At 42.8% G+C, this 16,661-nt stretch overlaps 1 protein-coding gene across 2 annotated transcripts; it reads right to left on the bottom strand.

Moving 5' to 3' along the window:
- Window positions 1-1,029: 1,029 nt before the first annotated feature.
- Window positions 1,030-16,388, bottom strand: CD180 (CD180 molecule; the record flags this gene model as incomplete). Of its 2 annotated transcripts, none has more annotated exons than XM_080804484.1 (3): window positions 1,030-2,758; window positions 7,449-7,615; window positions 16,296-16,388. In XM_080804484.1, the coding sequence occupies 3 exons, from the start codon at window positions 16,386-16,388 to the stop codon at window positions 1,030-1,032; spliced, it is 1,989 nt and encodes a 662-aa protein (XP_080660610.1). The 2 variants fall into 2 exon arrangements, with proteins under 2 accessions (XP_080660610.1, XP_080660609.1); XM_080804483.1 differs by having other exon boundaries at window positions 1,030-2,808; window positions 7,445-7,615; window positions 16,296-16,385.
- Window positions 16,389-16,661: the final 273 nt, after the last annotated feature.

Here is a 16,661-nt window from a genome sequence, read left to right as displayed (position 1 = left end):
CCATTGCTGACACCCACACCCTCACCGGAAGCTCAGTAAGCCAGCTTATTGTTCTGGAAGGATAGCCTGCAACTATGCTTTTTTCCACCGTTTTTCAATGTAAATGTGCTGTCTTGATTGCTGTCCCAGGTGAATAGAGTTTTGAGAGCTGGCCTGGGAACGGAAGCACTATTTATTTCATAGCTCTTGTGGGAAAGAAGCTTCTAAGGACCAGACATCCAAATGAGAAGAGCATTTGGACCACAGCCCATGTGTAAGGTAGGATTTATTACATAAGAGCAAGTGCCCCAGATAAGTAGAAGGAGCTTCTGAGGTTCTGAGAGAGGGTGGCCAATGGAGCAAAACTCCTAGATGTTGGGGCTGGGGGGCTAGTGGGGGTGCTTTTTTTTGGGGGGGGTAGCTATTTGCACCCTAGCTGCTTTGTAGAGGCCTTTGAGACCCAAGGTTTAAAGAGATCAGTGAAGTCGATTTTAGGTCAGATTCATTTCTCGGCCTCTTCTTTTAAATTTGCTGTGTATCCCCTTTTCCATTTAAAATAAGCTTTGAGACTTTATCCTCAACACATTTTTCAAGTAAATATGCCTTACTGAGGATTCAGAGCCAAGCACGATGTCCAAGCTGTGGGAGACAGAGTTTGGGCTGGGCTGTCAGCACTGCCTAATTGGAGAAGTTGATTTCCTCTTAGAGTCATGGTAGGAGCTGCTTCGAGGGGTGTCCACAACCAGAAGGGAGATGGCTTCCTGTGCATTCCTCTCCTGGCCTTTCCCTGCCACGGGTCCTCCAACCACCTTCCATGTGAAGAAATGGCTCTGGGTCTCTCACAGCTGTTGTTGGGCCCCCTAGCCCTAGTCAGTTTAAGTTCCAAGAAGGTTCATTAGCTCTAGGACTCAGAGAAGCACAGTGAATCTCTGCCCAGCTACAGGAAGCAGTCCAAGAAGTCTGTCAGGCTGAAAAGGAACAGACAACTCTTCCCTTACTTAGGGCATTTTCATAAACATATTGACTTGACATCTCTAGAAACGTTCAGCATTAAATGTGCTGGTATTTCCACCTCAGAAGGAATTTAACCGAAAAAATGAGCAGAATGGCAACCAAGAATAAAAATACTACAAGAAAGAAAATGCCCATGGCCGTAATCCCACAAGACAGTTTGACATCAGACAGCTTAACTCCCTTTAAAGATGGGGGGTTTGCACACTTGGTGTCTTCCGAGCCCTCAAATTTCTGTAGGTTTTCTTTGTACCATGTTATAAAATGAATATTTGAACAAGTGCAGTCCAGGGGATTGTGACTTAAATTAATGGTGCTCTGCTGGGACAACGTGGAGAGGAGATGAGATGGGATGACATGGATGTTATTGGCGGCCATATTGAGGTAGATTCCCTGAAGATGACTAAGAGCATCAATACTATTGCCCATCAGGTTGTTGTAGCTTAAGTCAACGTGACTCAATTTCCCAAGGCTCTGGAATGCTTGCTTGTCTATGGAGAGGAGGTCACAGGAGGATAAAATAAGAATCTCCAAGCTCCTCAAGGTCTGAAGTAGGTTGGTCTTTGAGATACTCCCATCTTGAAAATGATTCCCCTGTAAATTTAGATGGCGGAGATCCACCAGACCTGTTAGAAGATGCTGATTGCTGGTATCCAGGAGACAGTGAGAAAGATTCAGAACCTGTAGGATATGGAGGTTTTGGAAAGGACTTTGTGGACCCTTAACATACCAGCGGGTAAATGCCAAATCTAGACCTTCTAGCCGAGGACATTCTTTGAACGCCTGACTCTGGAGTCCGAGAGGCTCATTGTAGCTCAGGTTTAGGTATTGTAAGTGGGACAGGTTTTTGAGTTGAAGATTGCAGCAGTCAGAAGCCTCTATATCACTGTGGCTTAAATCAAGTTTCTGAAGATTTTCTAGTTTTTCCAAACAGCCGGCACCGAGGTCAAGTTTCCTCTTGTTGCCTTTGATAGAGAGGTCTAGAAGGGATGGAAAACTGGCAGCACTGATTTGACACAATTGGTCAAATACGTTTACATTGAGAACTAATTTCTTGAGAGCCTTCATCCCCTCGATCCCAGAGGGGAGCTCATTTAAGTGATTTGCTGTCAGATCCAATTCCTGGAGTTGAGTGAAGCACCGAAATGTAGCAGATGAGATATCAGAGATATATTGCTTCTGCAGATTGATGCTTTCAACAGACATTTCACAAAGTCCGTCAAACATGGCTGAAGTAAGGTCTTCCTCATCCATGTCCTCATATGACCCCAGCCAGAGAGACTGAGTAGTAGAGTTCTGTAGACCTTTTAATACAACAGACAAGTTAAGAGTCCCCCCAAAATTCAAACTTTGGAAGATTTTTGAATGGAAAGCTCCAGCCTCAATGCCTTTAATGTCATTGCCATTGAAATTAAGGCTTAGGTTGGTGGTCTTCTCCAGAGCACGCAAGTCTTCACTAGAGAGGTAGTGTATAGCATTATTCTGAAAATCCAGAACTTTCAGATTCTGGGTTGGGAAGTTTTCTGGGAACTTAATGGAGGAAATATGGTTGCTTCCAAGATACAAGCTTTCCAAGTTTTCCAGATTCTGACTTGGGATAAACTCGAGATTGGATATTCCTGTTTGGATTAGGAAAAGATGCTGCAGTGACGTGGGCCCGTTAAGAGAGGTTTCTGCCATGAATATCAGAGGATTTCCAGTCAGCACAATTGTGTTCAATTGATGATGGTTTTGAAAAGTATCTTCATGTACCCAGTTAATCTGGCACCTTGAAAGGTAATAGTATTTAACAATAATTAATTGGAAAAAAGAAAAACTCTGTCACAGTGACCTATATTAACAGGACCATCTTTTGTGTTTAGTAAAAACACTATATGTTGTTACTTAAAATAAAACATAAAAAACTTTCTTAAGTACCAACAGATCACCTGTGGAATTAATGGCTAGCCTCAATTCTGAAAACTCTGATTTAGAATTTTTTTCCGGATATCTTGCCCCTTTGGATTGAACTCTTCGAGGTTTGTGTTTGGACTCTAGGGAACAGTTAATGGTTTGATTGTAGGCAAAATCCAACTATTTACTATTTTAAGTAATATACAGTATGTTATATATAATGTATAATATAAAACATGATATGTAGTATAGGTATCTCATTCTAGGCAAATGACAACTTATCTCAACCTCTTTTGTTGTATTTATAAAGTATAGAAATGGTGAGTACTTTGAGGAACAGTTGTTAGTCAAATGATACATATGAAAATGCTCCATAGAAATATGGAACAGTAGAGTTTTCATCCTGGTATTGCACCTGAAAATACTGGATTATGCATGCACACATAGGTGTAGGCATGTACGTGCACACACACACACACACACACACACACACAACTCCCCTGGAGATCAAGAAGGAAATTCCTTAGAATTCTAATTTCCTTAGAAAAAGTTGGAATCCCTAGGAGCAAGTGAGCCCTGGAGCTAGCTTTGTCATATCTGCCAATGTCTGACAGTTCTTGGTGGCCTAGAGCCCTAGTTGTGATAAGCCACATGCACCATGGCAGGAGACAAAGGTTGGGGTCCAAGCAGGGTAGGAGGTCCTATCAAAAACCTGTAAACCACCAAGACCCTCAAAAAGGATTCTTTCAGTGGATGACCTTGAAAAAAAAGTTCATAGAGGGTGATCTTGAGGATATGTGTTTCTCTTGGCCATAGCTCTGGATGGAACAACAATAATGAGAGAAGTCTCTTCTGAGATTCTCAAACTACAAGCTTCCACTCCTGAGGATTGTGGCCTGAGTTGATGCTCCGTCTGTGAACCACCTAAAGGAAGCCCGTGTAGAAAATTGAGTTTCAAGCGACTCCAGGATGATAGTGACTTCAGGTAATTGGCAGAAGTAAACAGAAATTTCTTTGGGAGTAATATACCTACTTAATTAATTTTTAATATGGAAAACCTTCAAATTTACATAAAAGTCAAGATCATAGTACAATCAACTTTCATATATCTATCACACAGCAGCAACAGTTCTTGAGATTTGGCCACATACACTTCTTTGCTTCTTCTGTTTCCACCTCTCCCTCCTGAATTATTTTAAATCAGATCCTAGATATCCTGTACATATTTTATTATGCATCTCCAAGAAATATAGGCTTATTTTCTATAGCCATAATGCCATTGTATAATTCCAGGAAAGTTTTGTTTTTTTTTTTTTTTTTAAGATTTTATTTATTTATTTGACAGACAGAGATCACAAGTAGGCAGAGAGGCAGGCAGAGAGAGGGGGAGGAGGAAGCAGGCTCCCTGCTGAGCAGAGAGCCCGATGCGGGGCTTGATCCCAGGACCCTAGGATCATGACCTGAGCCGAAGGCAGAGGCCCTAACCCACTGAGCCACCCAGGCGCCCTCCAGGAAAGTATTTTAAACAATGATTTGCATCAAGTTTCAAATGATAAATGAACTCAGAGTAACATTTCACTGAAGACATAAGGGAATTAGTTAGTCAAAGTCAGTTAAAAAACAAAATGTTCTACAGAGGGGCCTGCGTGGTGCAGTCGGTTAAGCATCAGACTCTTGGTTTCAGCTCAGGTTATGACCTCAGGGTCATGGCATAGAGTCCCTGTGTCAGGCTCTGTGCTCAGCGTGACTCTGCTTGAGGTTCTCTCTCCCTCTCCTTCTGTCCCTCCTGCTCATGCTCTCTCTCTTAAGCAAATAAGCAAATCCTTTTAAAAAATGTTCTACAGGGGCGCCTGGGTGGCTCAGTGGTTTAAGCCGCTGCCTTCGGCTCAGGTCATGATCTCAGGGTCCTGGGATCGAGTCCCACATCGGGCTCTCTGCTTGGCAGGGAGCCTGCTTCCCTCTCTCACTCTCTCTGCCTGCCTCTCTGCCTGCTTGTGATCTCTCTCTCTCTGTCAAATAAAATAAATAAAATCTTAAAAAAAAAAAAAATTAAAAAAAAAATGTTCTACAGAATCAGGTTAAAACAAACAGAATTTTACTGGAATTAAGAGGTATATCTGATAACATATATATATATGTGTGTGTGTGTGTGTGTGTGTGTGTGTATATATGATTTATAAAGAATATGTGATATACCTGATATATATTATCAGAATATATAATACATATATTTCTATCAAACGTGTTTGATATGTTTATTTTTTTTTAATTTTTTATTTTTTAAAGATTTTATCCATTTATTTGACACAGAGAGAGAGATCACAAGTAGGCAGAGAGGCAGGCAGAGACAGAGGGGAAGCAGGCTCCCCGCTGAGCAGAGAGCCTGATGTGGGGCTCGATCCCAGGACCCTGAGATCATGACCTGAGCCGAAGGCAGAGGCTTTAACCCACTGAGCCACCCAGGCGCCCCGTGTTTGATATGTTTAAAGGAAACAGTGTAAACCAATAATATGATGAAGGAAAAACTTATTAAAACTGATGTGATATATTTATAAAATGAAGTCATTGAAATTTACTGAAGTAGAAAGTTAATGAAATTGAAAAACCAAGGACAGTTTACCCAAGAGATTAGACAAAGCTGAGGAGGATACTAATGGACTAAAAGTAGATGTGAGAAAATTACCTAGAATATAGTCCAAAACACCAAAGAGGTGGAAAACAAGAAGGGCATATTGACATATATGAAGGGCGGATGAGAAGATGCAGTATAAATCAAACCAGAGATCCAGAGGAGATGGAAGAGTGAATGGGAGCAGGCCACGTTTCAAACAAATAACAGCCAGAATATTTTAGAATTGATGAAAGACACCATTTGCAGATTCAAGAAGCCCAATGATTTACTCAGTGTAACACTGATATTACGGAGTGCCGAAGACGAAGAGAAACTACTGGAAACACCGAGAGAGGAAAGATTGCCTGCATGTGTACGGTGATTACACAGACAGGTGACTATCTAGCAGCAACCAGGGGAGAGTGGAATGTCAGCACCAATGGGCTGAGAAAAATAACTACCAACTTGGAATCTTGTCAGGAGATACTGTCTTTCAAGAATCAGAGTGAAATAAAGACATTTTTGGAAAAACAAAAACCAAGGGAGTAGACTACTAACGGACTTTCACTAAAGAAATTATGTGCCTCAGGAAAAAAGGGAAATTGTTCCAAGAGAAAGCCCGAAAAGTGAGATGGAAGAATGAGCAAAGAAAAAAACAGAAAACATGTTGATAGAGCTTTAAAAAAAAAAAAACCAGTGGCTATTTCAAGTAATAAAAAATAGTGTCTGACTGGTGGCCCCATAAGAGGCAGGGGCTGGGGAGCTAAGGAGAGGGAGTTTAGAAAGTATGAGGTCCTATCTGTATCACCATTTGAAAATAACAGAAGAGGAAACCTAGAGTGTTCTAGCTGGACAAGCTATCCTGGCCCCATGCATTCCTTAGAAATGTGGTCAAACTCATTTCATCTAAAAGTGAGAAGTGGTAAGGTAGAGGGAAAGTGAATATCTCAAGGGCACAAAGGGTAGGTAGTAGAATGATCTCTGTCCCTGTCTGAAAAGGTAGGGCTTTGTCTCAGTGAGGTATTGCAAGGCGGCTGGTAGAATCTTGGCCGTGGAGGTGGCTTGGGGTTCTCTGGGGGAATCTGGACTGGGAGTCAGGAGAGCAGAGTCCTAGTTCCCTTACTCTGTGACCCTAAGCAAACTCACAGAGTCTCCCTGAGCCTCCATTTTCTCATTGAACATGAGTTAAGTAATATTCAGCATGCCTACGTCCCAGGGGCGGTTATAAAGATGAAATAGTCTTGGGGATGTGAAGGCTCTGCCACTCTGAGAAGCTCAGGTTGAGACACCAAAGAAACAGAGCTGCTGCAAGGGGTGTAGACTCCATCCACATGGAAAGCCCTTTCCCATCTTACACACACACACACACACACACACACACACACACACACACACACACACACACAAACACACAGAGGCATGGACACGCGCACCCGTGCATGCTGTATTTCCCTTCTGGTTTCTTCCCTTTTTTTCTTGTGATACTTCTGCCCACTGGTTCACAAACACTGATTCAGCATTTGGAATCCTGATTCTGCTTCTAAAATTAAATAATGGAACTCTTTTCTCAGTCTAGAGGGGGGAAAACTTAGTAGCTTATGTGTTTCTCCTGTAAATTTTTCTTAAAATGTCATCACCCAATATAAACTATGGTATCTGATTTAATACAAGATTCGTTTTCAGTTGTTGTTGTTGTTTTTTATCAGTATTCCTTAGAACTTCTTAACACTGCTGATGCGATCTAGTTTGAAAATAATCCACTTTTCTCTCTACTGACTGGGTTTTTTAAAATATTACATTTCACCTGCATAAAAACATTTCATGGGAAAGAGTAAACATGAAGGATAGATAGAGTGTCCCTGCGCTCCCAAAAGATCTTGGAAACAATTTGAATGCAAGTTGTGTTATTACATAAGTAAAACATCAACTACAGATGAGGAACTCAGATACATACCTGGTTAAGTCCAAGAAGATCAGATCTACAAGTCTGCTGAAAGTTGTATTTTCAAGTGTAGGTAAGAAATTAAAGCCGAATTCCAAAAATTCTGTTGTATTTGGTAGAGTGTCAGGAACTCCCATGAGACCTAAATTTTCACAGTTATATGTGTTGTTGGCTTCTTTCTGATGAGAGAAACAATGTAAATTCCTAACAGAATTGGTAATTTGATCGACTAGCAAAATTACATTTATCCTTTGAGCAGCAATCTCACTTCTAGTGATCTTTACCAAATAGATACCTGCAAAGACACAAAGTGGCTCATGCAAAAGATTATTTGCTTTAGTCCTTTTTGTAATTTTTGTGATACCAAATGATGGGCAATAACCAGCTTCTTCATCAATATAGGACTTGTTGAATGAAATACAGTACATTCACAAGATGGAACCTTCTGCAGATAAGACAGGATGAGGAAGACCCCCACATGCTGACATGGAGTGATATCCAGGTATGCTGTCAGGTATAGAAAGCCAGGTACAGAATGCTCATATATGGTACGTAGTACATGGTATATGGTATGTAGTATGTTGCATATTTTATGCTACCTTTTCTGATTCAAATAAAGCATTAGGAAAAGACATTTTATGGATTATCAAGAAAATCTTGAGGATGGGATATTAGAAGATCTTAAGGAATTGTGAATTTTATTAATTATAAGTGCAATGTTCGTATTCTTTTGAGAAGCCTTTTTTTTTTTCCCCCGCCCCCTTGAGAAGCCTTTTGAAGTATTTCTGGATAAAATGACTTGATGTTGGGGATTTCTTTTAAAATACTCAGGGCAAGAAGGAAGGGAGGAATGGCTAGGTGAAATCAGTAGGCAAAATATTGATGATTGTTGAATGTAGATATATATTCATGGACGTTCTTTGTAACTAACGACTTCTGTATCTGCTTAGAAATTTTCTTAATATTTAAGGAGGGCACGTGACGTGATGAGCACTGGGTGTTATATGCAACTAATGATTCATTGAACACTACATCAGAAAAAAATTTTTTTTTTCTTAAGACACAATTTAAACAAACTAGCAGTGTGGCATAGCCTGTAAGTCATGAGACCATGCAACTTTGAAGCATGACTCATTTCTGGATCTTTGGAACCACAAGCTATTGATACCAGACCCCAGCATTGGGGAATAGCCATGCATGTAAGTGCAGAGGATTGCCTCATCCTAGGTTCCATGGGAGCCAAGTATTTTGAATTCTGCTAATCGCTGCTTGTTAGATGCTCTGCCTCACAAATCTTGGAACAACTAAGTGAAAGTGGGAAGGGGTTGGTCATAATTTATCTGGATGATGCTTTAGAATGAAGGGATGTGGCATAGGATGAAGCTATGATGGGGTATATTTTGCATGAGGAGGCTCTTGGGAAAGAAAGAAATGATTTGCAGAAAAGTATACCTGGGGGGCATCTCCCACCTCATGTCGGACTGCATGCAATTTCATCCACTCTTTAACACCTACCTTTGCCCTCACCACACAGTGGTCCTACCAGAGACCCCACTGAGACTGCCCCAGTCTGGGCAGCACCTGCCCCCAGCAGACTGTAGCTCATCAGCTGTCCTCAAACTGACTTGCAAACAGTCCCACTTTGCTGGAAACAGAAAACTGAGCACATTCTCCTTCACTGTGAAGCCTGATGTTGTAGAGATGTCACTATTTTCATTGCTTTCTGCTCAATTCCAGCTTCTGTGTAGTGGTGCTCATTTTTGTATGTGGAGTGACCATGCTCATCTACAGGAAATCACCAGTTTTCTTCTATGCAGTGATAATGTTATAAGTGACACTGATGAAAATGCTGGTATTTCTATTTCCTTGCAATTCATTCTTCAGACCCATTTTATTTTAAGATTTTATTTATTTATTTATTTGACAGACAGAGATCACAAGTAGGCAGAGAGACAGGCAGAGAGAGGGGGAGGAGGAAGCAGGCTCCCTGCTGAGCAGAGAGCCCGATGTGGGGCTCGATCCCAGGACCCCGGGATCATGACCTGAGCCGAAGACAGAGGCTTTAACCCACTGAGCCACCCAGGCGCCCCTTCAGACCCATTTTAGAGACCCAAAGTCCTCTAGGGACTGCCACAGATCCACCTAATGTCCTTGAAATGCACACTTTGCATTTAAAACTTAGATTTAGTGGAGTGGTGGGAAGAACACAGGTTGCTAGACCCAGTAGCTGCTAAGGTTTGGAATAGCTTTTCTGGTCTCTACTGGCATAACTGATGTCACATAACACTTAAAGAAAGGGACTCCATTCCTCGATTCGTCTGTTCCTTCAGCAAAAGGTGCCATGCTGGTGTGTCCCTCCTTCTCCTGAATATATAAGGGCCCATGACACCTAAATCAGTCCATTTCCATGCTTTGCTGAGCTCTTGACTGCAATAATATCATTCAAAAAGTTGAGGATCCAGCAGGAGCTCTACTGAGCCAGTGGCCTGAGGGAGCTTCTAGCAGATTCAAAGACAGATAAATGAAAAAGCTCAGTTTCAGCCCAATGAAAAACTGAAAACCAGTGGATGACACACCACAGAGTATTGAGAAACCCGGCATGAGCCTGTCTGTGTCAGACATTAGTTAGGTACGAGCCACCATGAACTCTCTGCCCTTGATTCCCGAGAGAAAGAGGCAAATGACAAGAATCGCAGCTTATAAGAGAATTTAAAAAACAAGCACAAATGTGGTAAGCTACATACACACAGTCGTCCCCTCCCCATTTGGTTTTCATATTTACACTCCTGTGAGATCACAGTTACTATATGGATGGTGGCTCGGAGCGCCCTATGCTCTGCAATCACTCAAGCAGTGTTAAATCGTTTGCAGTCTATCATATATTTTTTAAAGATTTTATTTTTAAGTAGTCTCTATAGCCACAGTGGGACTCAAACTCACAACCCCAAGATCAAGAGTCACAGGCTTTACGGACTGAGCAAGCCTGGTGCTCTGGTATATTGTATTTTTTAAGGCAGGAAGTATACACACACACACACACACACACACACACACACACTCACTCACTCTTCTCATTCTCTTTTTTGTTGATAGTAAATTGCAGATGTCATGTCCCTTTACCCCTAAATTTCCTGAGAACAAGGACATCTCTGGGGTGCCTGGGTGGCTCAGTGGGTTAAAGCCTCTGCCTTCGGCTCAGGTCATGATCCCAGAGCCCTGGGATCAAGCCCCACATCAGGCTCTCTGCTCGGCAGGGAACCTGCTTCCCTCCCCCCTCTCTCTCTGCCTGCCTCTCTGCCTACTTGTGATCTCTATCAAATAAATAAATAAAATCTTTAGGAAAAAACAAAACAAAACAAAAAACAAGGACATCTCTGTAACCACAGTGCCGTTACCAAATTCAGACTACTGAACGTGGATATGATATTATTGTCCAACATAGAGTTTGTATTCACATTTTGGCAATTGTCCTAATATTGTCTTTCATAGTAATTTTGTTTTTCTAATCCAAGTTCACACATTGCACTTAGTTTTCATGGCTCTTTAGGCTCCTTTGGTCTGAGACAATTCCTTAGCCTTTTGTTGTCTCTCATAGCATTGAGATATGTATTTTTATTTTATTTTATTTTATTTTTATTTCATCTAATTTTATTTATAACCAAACACAGCCTCGATTCTTACAGAATGTCCCTCGCTTGGTGTCGTATCTTTCCTCATGATTTGATTTGGGTTATACATTTTTGGTAGAAATACTATGTGAATGAAGTTGTGTCTTTTTCGCTGTCAGGATCCATGTCGAAACTTTGTGAGAGTGTGATTAGCAGAGCTCAGGATTCCGGAACTGTAGAAAGACAATGCAAGAGAGAGGGAAGGGGCAGGAGGCAGAAAGGGAATACCTTGTGGCCGTGTGGCCCTTCTGCCCCCGGATGGGGCTGGCCGCCAGGGACACGTTCTCAGTGCTTCTCCGAGCAGACACCTCATTGCTCGTGCAGCCCCTGTGGTTCCTCTGAGTTCCATGTGAGCACTTATGAAACCAGCTCTCCTTCTCTAGCCCTCAGTGCGAGGTCACTGTGGCAAATGACCTCCTCACTCCTGCTTTGGCTCGTTCCATAGACGGGTCGCTTGTTGCTGGGAACTCCTGCAGCCGGCAGAGCTGTGCAAGGCCGTGGGGCCTTCACAGCTGCCGTCCCAGGGCTCCCCCGATGCCCAGACATGGGGCATTTACTCAGGACCCCATGTGCACCGGGACCTGCACCACCCACTCCGTCTCTAGCGTCCTGTCGGAGCTGTGCCTTTTCCACAGAACAGGACTTCCAAGGGCTACATCGGTGTTTGCCATCCCTCTCCCTCCCAGGTATTCATTTGCATTTTTTCAATCAAGATCTTATTTTGCTGCCTTCTGCTGTAGCTCTAACTTCCCGCTATCCCACTGTATTTTCTCTTGTCGAAAGTGTTGAAATATTCTAATTTTGAACCCTTTGAGTTTCCCCAGGTGCCAACTCCCACCTTTCCAACGAATGTCTTGTCTGCATTCGGCACACACAGTGGCCAGCTTCCCCCTGCACGAGGAGTCTCGGATGCCGAACACTGACCTTCCCTCCATTTTTCACTCCTCTACCCAGAGATAGCAGTGTGATGGCATCAAATCCCAGGGTAACAGTTACTCTCTGAAAATAAAACAAAATATTCCCAGGAGGGCAGAGTCCTAAAACTTGGTTGTCTACCTGACACCTCCAGGCAAAGGGCATCCCAATTATATGCAGTTCATTTTCTATTTGTCTGGCGGACAAATTCCAGCTCTCAACCACTAAACTGTGTTCTCTGAGCCTTCTTTTTCCCCAGCTATATGGGGGATAACCTTGTTTGCAGGCCAGCCCTAAGGGTTAATGAGATAATGTAGGCTGGGCACTCCCAAGAGGAGTTCCTTTCACCGGGTCATCACAACATCATGCTATTATTGACAACTCTTCAGAAGCCTTTGTATGTGTGAACTTGTGAACTTGGAGTTCTCCTCAAAAGAAGTTCTACTAAGCACTCTCCACCCCTCTCTAGGAGGGAAGGACTGCCTTCTACCATAGTTTTGAGGGGACAGGGTAGCCAAGATGAGTTCATTTGAAATGAAGAGGCGTGTCTACGCTTTAAAGTAATTATTCAAGAGTTCATCTAAAGTGTTATCAGAATTCAGATCACAGAACACTTATTCTAGTTATGCTTTGCACATTTGTCAGCCTCCAAATACCTGGTTATGGCTCTAATTTTGTTACTTATGATGTGTGCACACACACACACAGAATGTGTAGAATATAACAATGGAAGATTCCACATGAAGTGTTTATGGACGTTTATTATATTTTTAGAACTTATCTAGGTTTGAAATATTGAAATAAAATATTTGAAATATTTTAATTCAGTGTGGGCCATAGATGTAAATATGAAACCAAGTAACAGAAATAAATATAAGTCATACTTCTAGAAAACATAGGATATATCTTTATGGCCTTGGGGTAGGCAGAAATTTCTTAAACAGGACAGAAATGCACTGAAAATTAAGCAACTATAACAAATTAACCTACATTAAAATTGAGAACTTCTGTTCATCAGAAGATATCACTAGGAAAATGGAAAGGCAAGCCATGGAGTAGGAGAGGATATTTGCAATCTGGTGAAGGACTTATATCCACAATACTTAAAGTGCCCTAACAAATCAATTTAAGAAAGACCAACAACCCAAGGGAAAATGGGCAAAAGACTAGAAGAAGCACTTCTCTCTCTCTCTCTCTCTCACCCCCACACACATATGCACACACACTTAAGGATACGCCAATGGCCAATGAAGTTGAAAATGTACTGGCTTTAATCATCAGGAAAATAAAAATTAAATCCTAGTAAATACACTACTCACCATCCATCAGAATGGTAAACATTCTTAAACAATAGTGAGGCTCCTGGGATACAGAGCAATCAGAACTCATACACGTTGCCAGTGAGTATATATGGGTACCAACCCTTGGAAAACCTTTTGGCAATATCTACTGAAATTAAATACATGTATACCCTATGACCAAATACATCCCCACCCAGGTATACACCTAATCAAGATTTGCACATCTGTTTTCTAGAGACATAGATATAAATGTCCAAGGCAGCAGCATTTACAATAGCCAAGAAATCGAAAACAAGGCAAATGGCCATTAACAGCTGAATGAATAAATAAATAGTGGTTCTCTAATACAAGAGAATACCACAATACACTAATACAAAATATACAGTATGTGATTAAAAAATCAAATGATTGCTCTATGCAGCGTCTTTGGTAAATGTCACATGTTTAATACTGAACAAAAGAAGCCAGGCACCAAAGAGTACATACCATGTGCTCTCCTGTATATAAAATTCACGAAGAGGCAAAATCATTTTTTGGTCATAGAAGTTAGAGTACTAGATGCCCCTGGGGGCTGGTGACTGGAAAGAGGCATGAAGGGGCTTCAGAGAATGTGTGTTTCTTAATCTATGTGTTGGTCACATGGATGTGCTCTCTTGGGTGAAAACTCAGGGAGCTGTATACTTAGGACTGGGGATCCTTCTGCATGTATGTTTTACTTCAATAAGAGGTTTATTAAACTCAAAGCAAAACAAAAGCCTTGTTTTCAGATTAGGGCCTGATGAGCTAATGGCCGCCACAGGAGCACATATACAGGACGTGGTTAATTCTGCTTAAACTGGAGGGAGAACAAAAGAGGAAAGTAAGGTGAGGGGGAGGGCAGGGCAAATTGGGAGACCTGCACTTGAAAAAAACCAAACCTTTCAACCCAAAGCTTTTTCTCCCACCACTCCCACTTTTATTCCACTTGCCAGTGGTCCAGAAGTTCCTTACCTTGGGACCAAACCCTCATTCATCTTTGTATCCGGCAACTTGCCAGTAGTCTCATAGAGTGACAGCTCAGGAAACAGCCTGCCAATCCTCTTACCAAGAACTCATATGTGATAGAGGATATAAAGGAAGATATAGATCCGGTGTTAATTGCATTGGTTCCGAAGCGTTGAAAATCGGTCCTTTTGGAGGGAGAGTTGCAGGGAGGTTGTTGTATTGAAAGGTTTCAGCCTCACCTGACTCCACCAAAAGCTAAAGCTCTTGCTGCAGCATAGGGCCAGGCCCAGAGATCCTGGGACCCTCAGCATCACTTGTGCCACCTGAGTATCAGGGGGCCCATGGAATAGGTAACACAAGGCCTAGGAGTTCACCCGGCTGCTCTCTCTTCTCCTCTGCCAAAGCCGGGGCCATTTGCAAAAAGGAACTGACAACTCTGGAACCTAGTGTCCTCAGTAGGAAGTGAGAGTGGTACAGTATTTCCACAGGCTTTCCAGAATCTCCCAGGGCTCCCTTCTGGGCCTCTGGAGGGCTGCATGGGCTTTGCAACAATGCAGGGATTTAAGAGTTGAGCTGGTAGGCTTAAGAGGGGGACATTTAAGATAGCTTGCTTCGCAATGAGCTTGAAGTTGATTGTGATACTGTCCTACCTGAGGATATTGTCACTGAGGAGGTGGTGTCCCCACTCCGACCCTCTTATCATGTCCTCTACATGCCTGTGTGTAATTGGCCTTCCAGCTTGAATGATGAGGAGGTAGTCTTCTGGGGTTGATAAAAACCTCTTCCTTGACCCCTTCTTTTGTGGGCTGATTTGTGTTGCCCCCACATTCATATGTCTTAACCCAAGTACCTCAGAATGTGACTTTATTTGGAAAGAGAATCTTTAAAGAAGTAATTTAGTTAAAATGAAATCACTAGGATAGGCCCTAATACAATATGACTTGCGTCCTTAGGAGAAGAATACAGCAGGACACAGATACGTCAAAGGCCAGACGATGTGGAGACACAGGGAGATGGTGGCTGTCTACAGGCTCATGAGAGAGGTCTCAGAAGAAAGTAACCCTGCCAGCACCTGGATCTTAGACTTCTGGTCTCCAGAATCATGAGAAGTTTCTCAGCGGGAGAGAGGTTGAAGCACTTTAGAAGTTGGCAAGAGACAGGCCCTTCTCCTTTATGTATCTCACCACCTTCTCTAAGAACTTCCCACAAGTTGGTAAATGTTGTTATGGGTCAAAACAGAAGATACAATCTGGCTCTATTCTCCAGTATTACTCCTGTAGGTTAACAAAACAGATGGAGGGCTGTCCGATGTGAGGAGAAAGCCAGACTCATTCAGAGTGAACTTTATATGCTCTAAAACCTGGCACAGGCCATCGTCACTAATCTCCAGGACACCAGAAAGCAGTTTGTGGCAGTGGCCGTATGCTAGGATGGTGGACAAACAGCACCTCCAAGCCGGACGCACATTTGGAGGGCTGCCCTTTGCCCTGAGCCCCTGTTGGTATCTTATGTCCCAGTTAGGATCCTTTTGACAGAAATGTTTGCAGAGGAGGAAAACCCTCACTTCTTACAGTGAAGAAGCTCCCAGATCATCCCCTTGCGGAGCTCTGTGTCTCTTTCTTCACTCTAAAGAAAAACCACTACCCGCCATGTCACCCCCCCCCTTTTTTTTTTAAAGATTTTATTTATTTATTTGACAGACAGAGATCACAAGTAGGCACAGAGGCAGGAAGCGGGGGGGGGGGGTGAGGAGGGGGGAGGGAAGCAGGCTCCCTGCCGAGCAGAGAGCCCGATGCGGGGCTTGGTCCCAGGACCCCGAGACCATGATCTGAGCCAAAGGCAGCGGCTTAATCCACTGAACCACCCAGGCGCCCCCTGTGTCACCCTTTTAAAGACAGTGGATATTGAGAGGCTAAGGCTCGGATAAGACTGTCGAATCTCACAATTTCCAGGCAGTTTAATCTAGATAAAGACACACCGTTCAGACTCACCTCAGTGCACATCTGATTCAAGGAGGTGATGGCTTTACAGCTGACAGAAAACACCACTGCCAATAGGAAGCAGCTGGCACGGGGAGCCATCATCGGAATGAGGCCACCCCCGCTTGGTGGGCTTATCCAGTGCCTGGAGCGGAGAAATGGTATGCGAGTATAGTGGCCTCCGTATTTCGCAGGCAGAGAGATGCTCAGAAGGGTGATACGGGAACAAGAAATGCTGTTGATTGCTCAGTTTTTGCTAGGTCTGTGCTGAAAAAAAAAAAGAGGAAGTTCCTTTTGCATACCACCATTCCTTGCCAAAAATAGCTGAGAACCCAGCCCCAGAATGGTCCGGGGCATTTCCTGGCAAGCATGAATCAG

The sequence above is a fragment of the Martes martes genome, assembly GCF_963455335.1.
Source record: "Martes martes genome assembly, chromosome: 5".
Taxonomy (NCBI): Eukaryota; Metazoa; Chordata; class Mammalia; order Carnivora; family Mustelidae; genus Martes; species Martes martes.
Note: the sequence above shows the minus strand (reverse complement) of the source record. Positions and strands in the feature narration are given on the sequence as shown.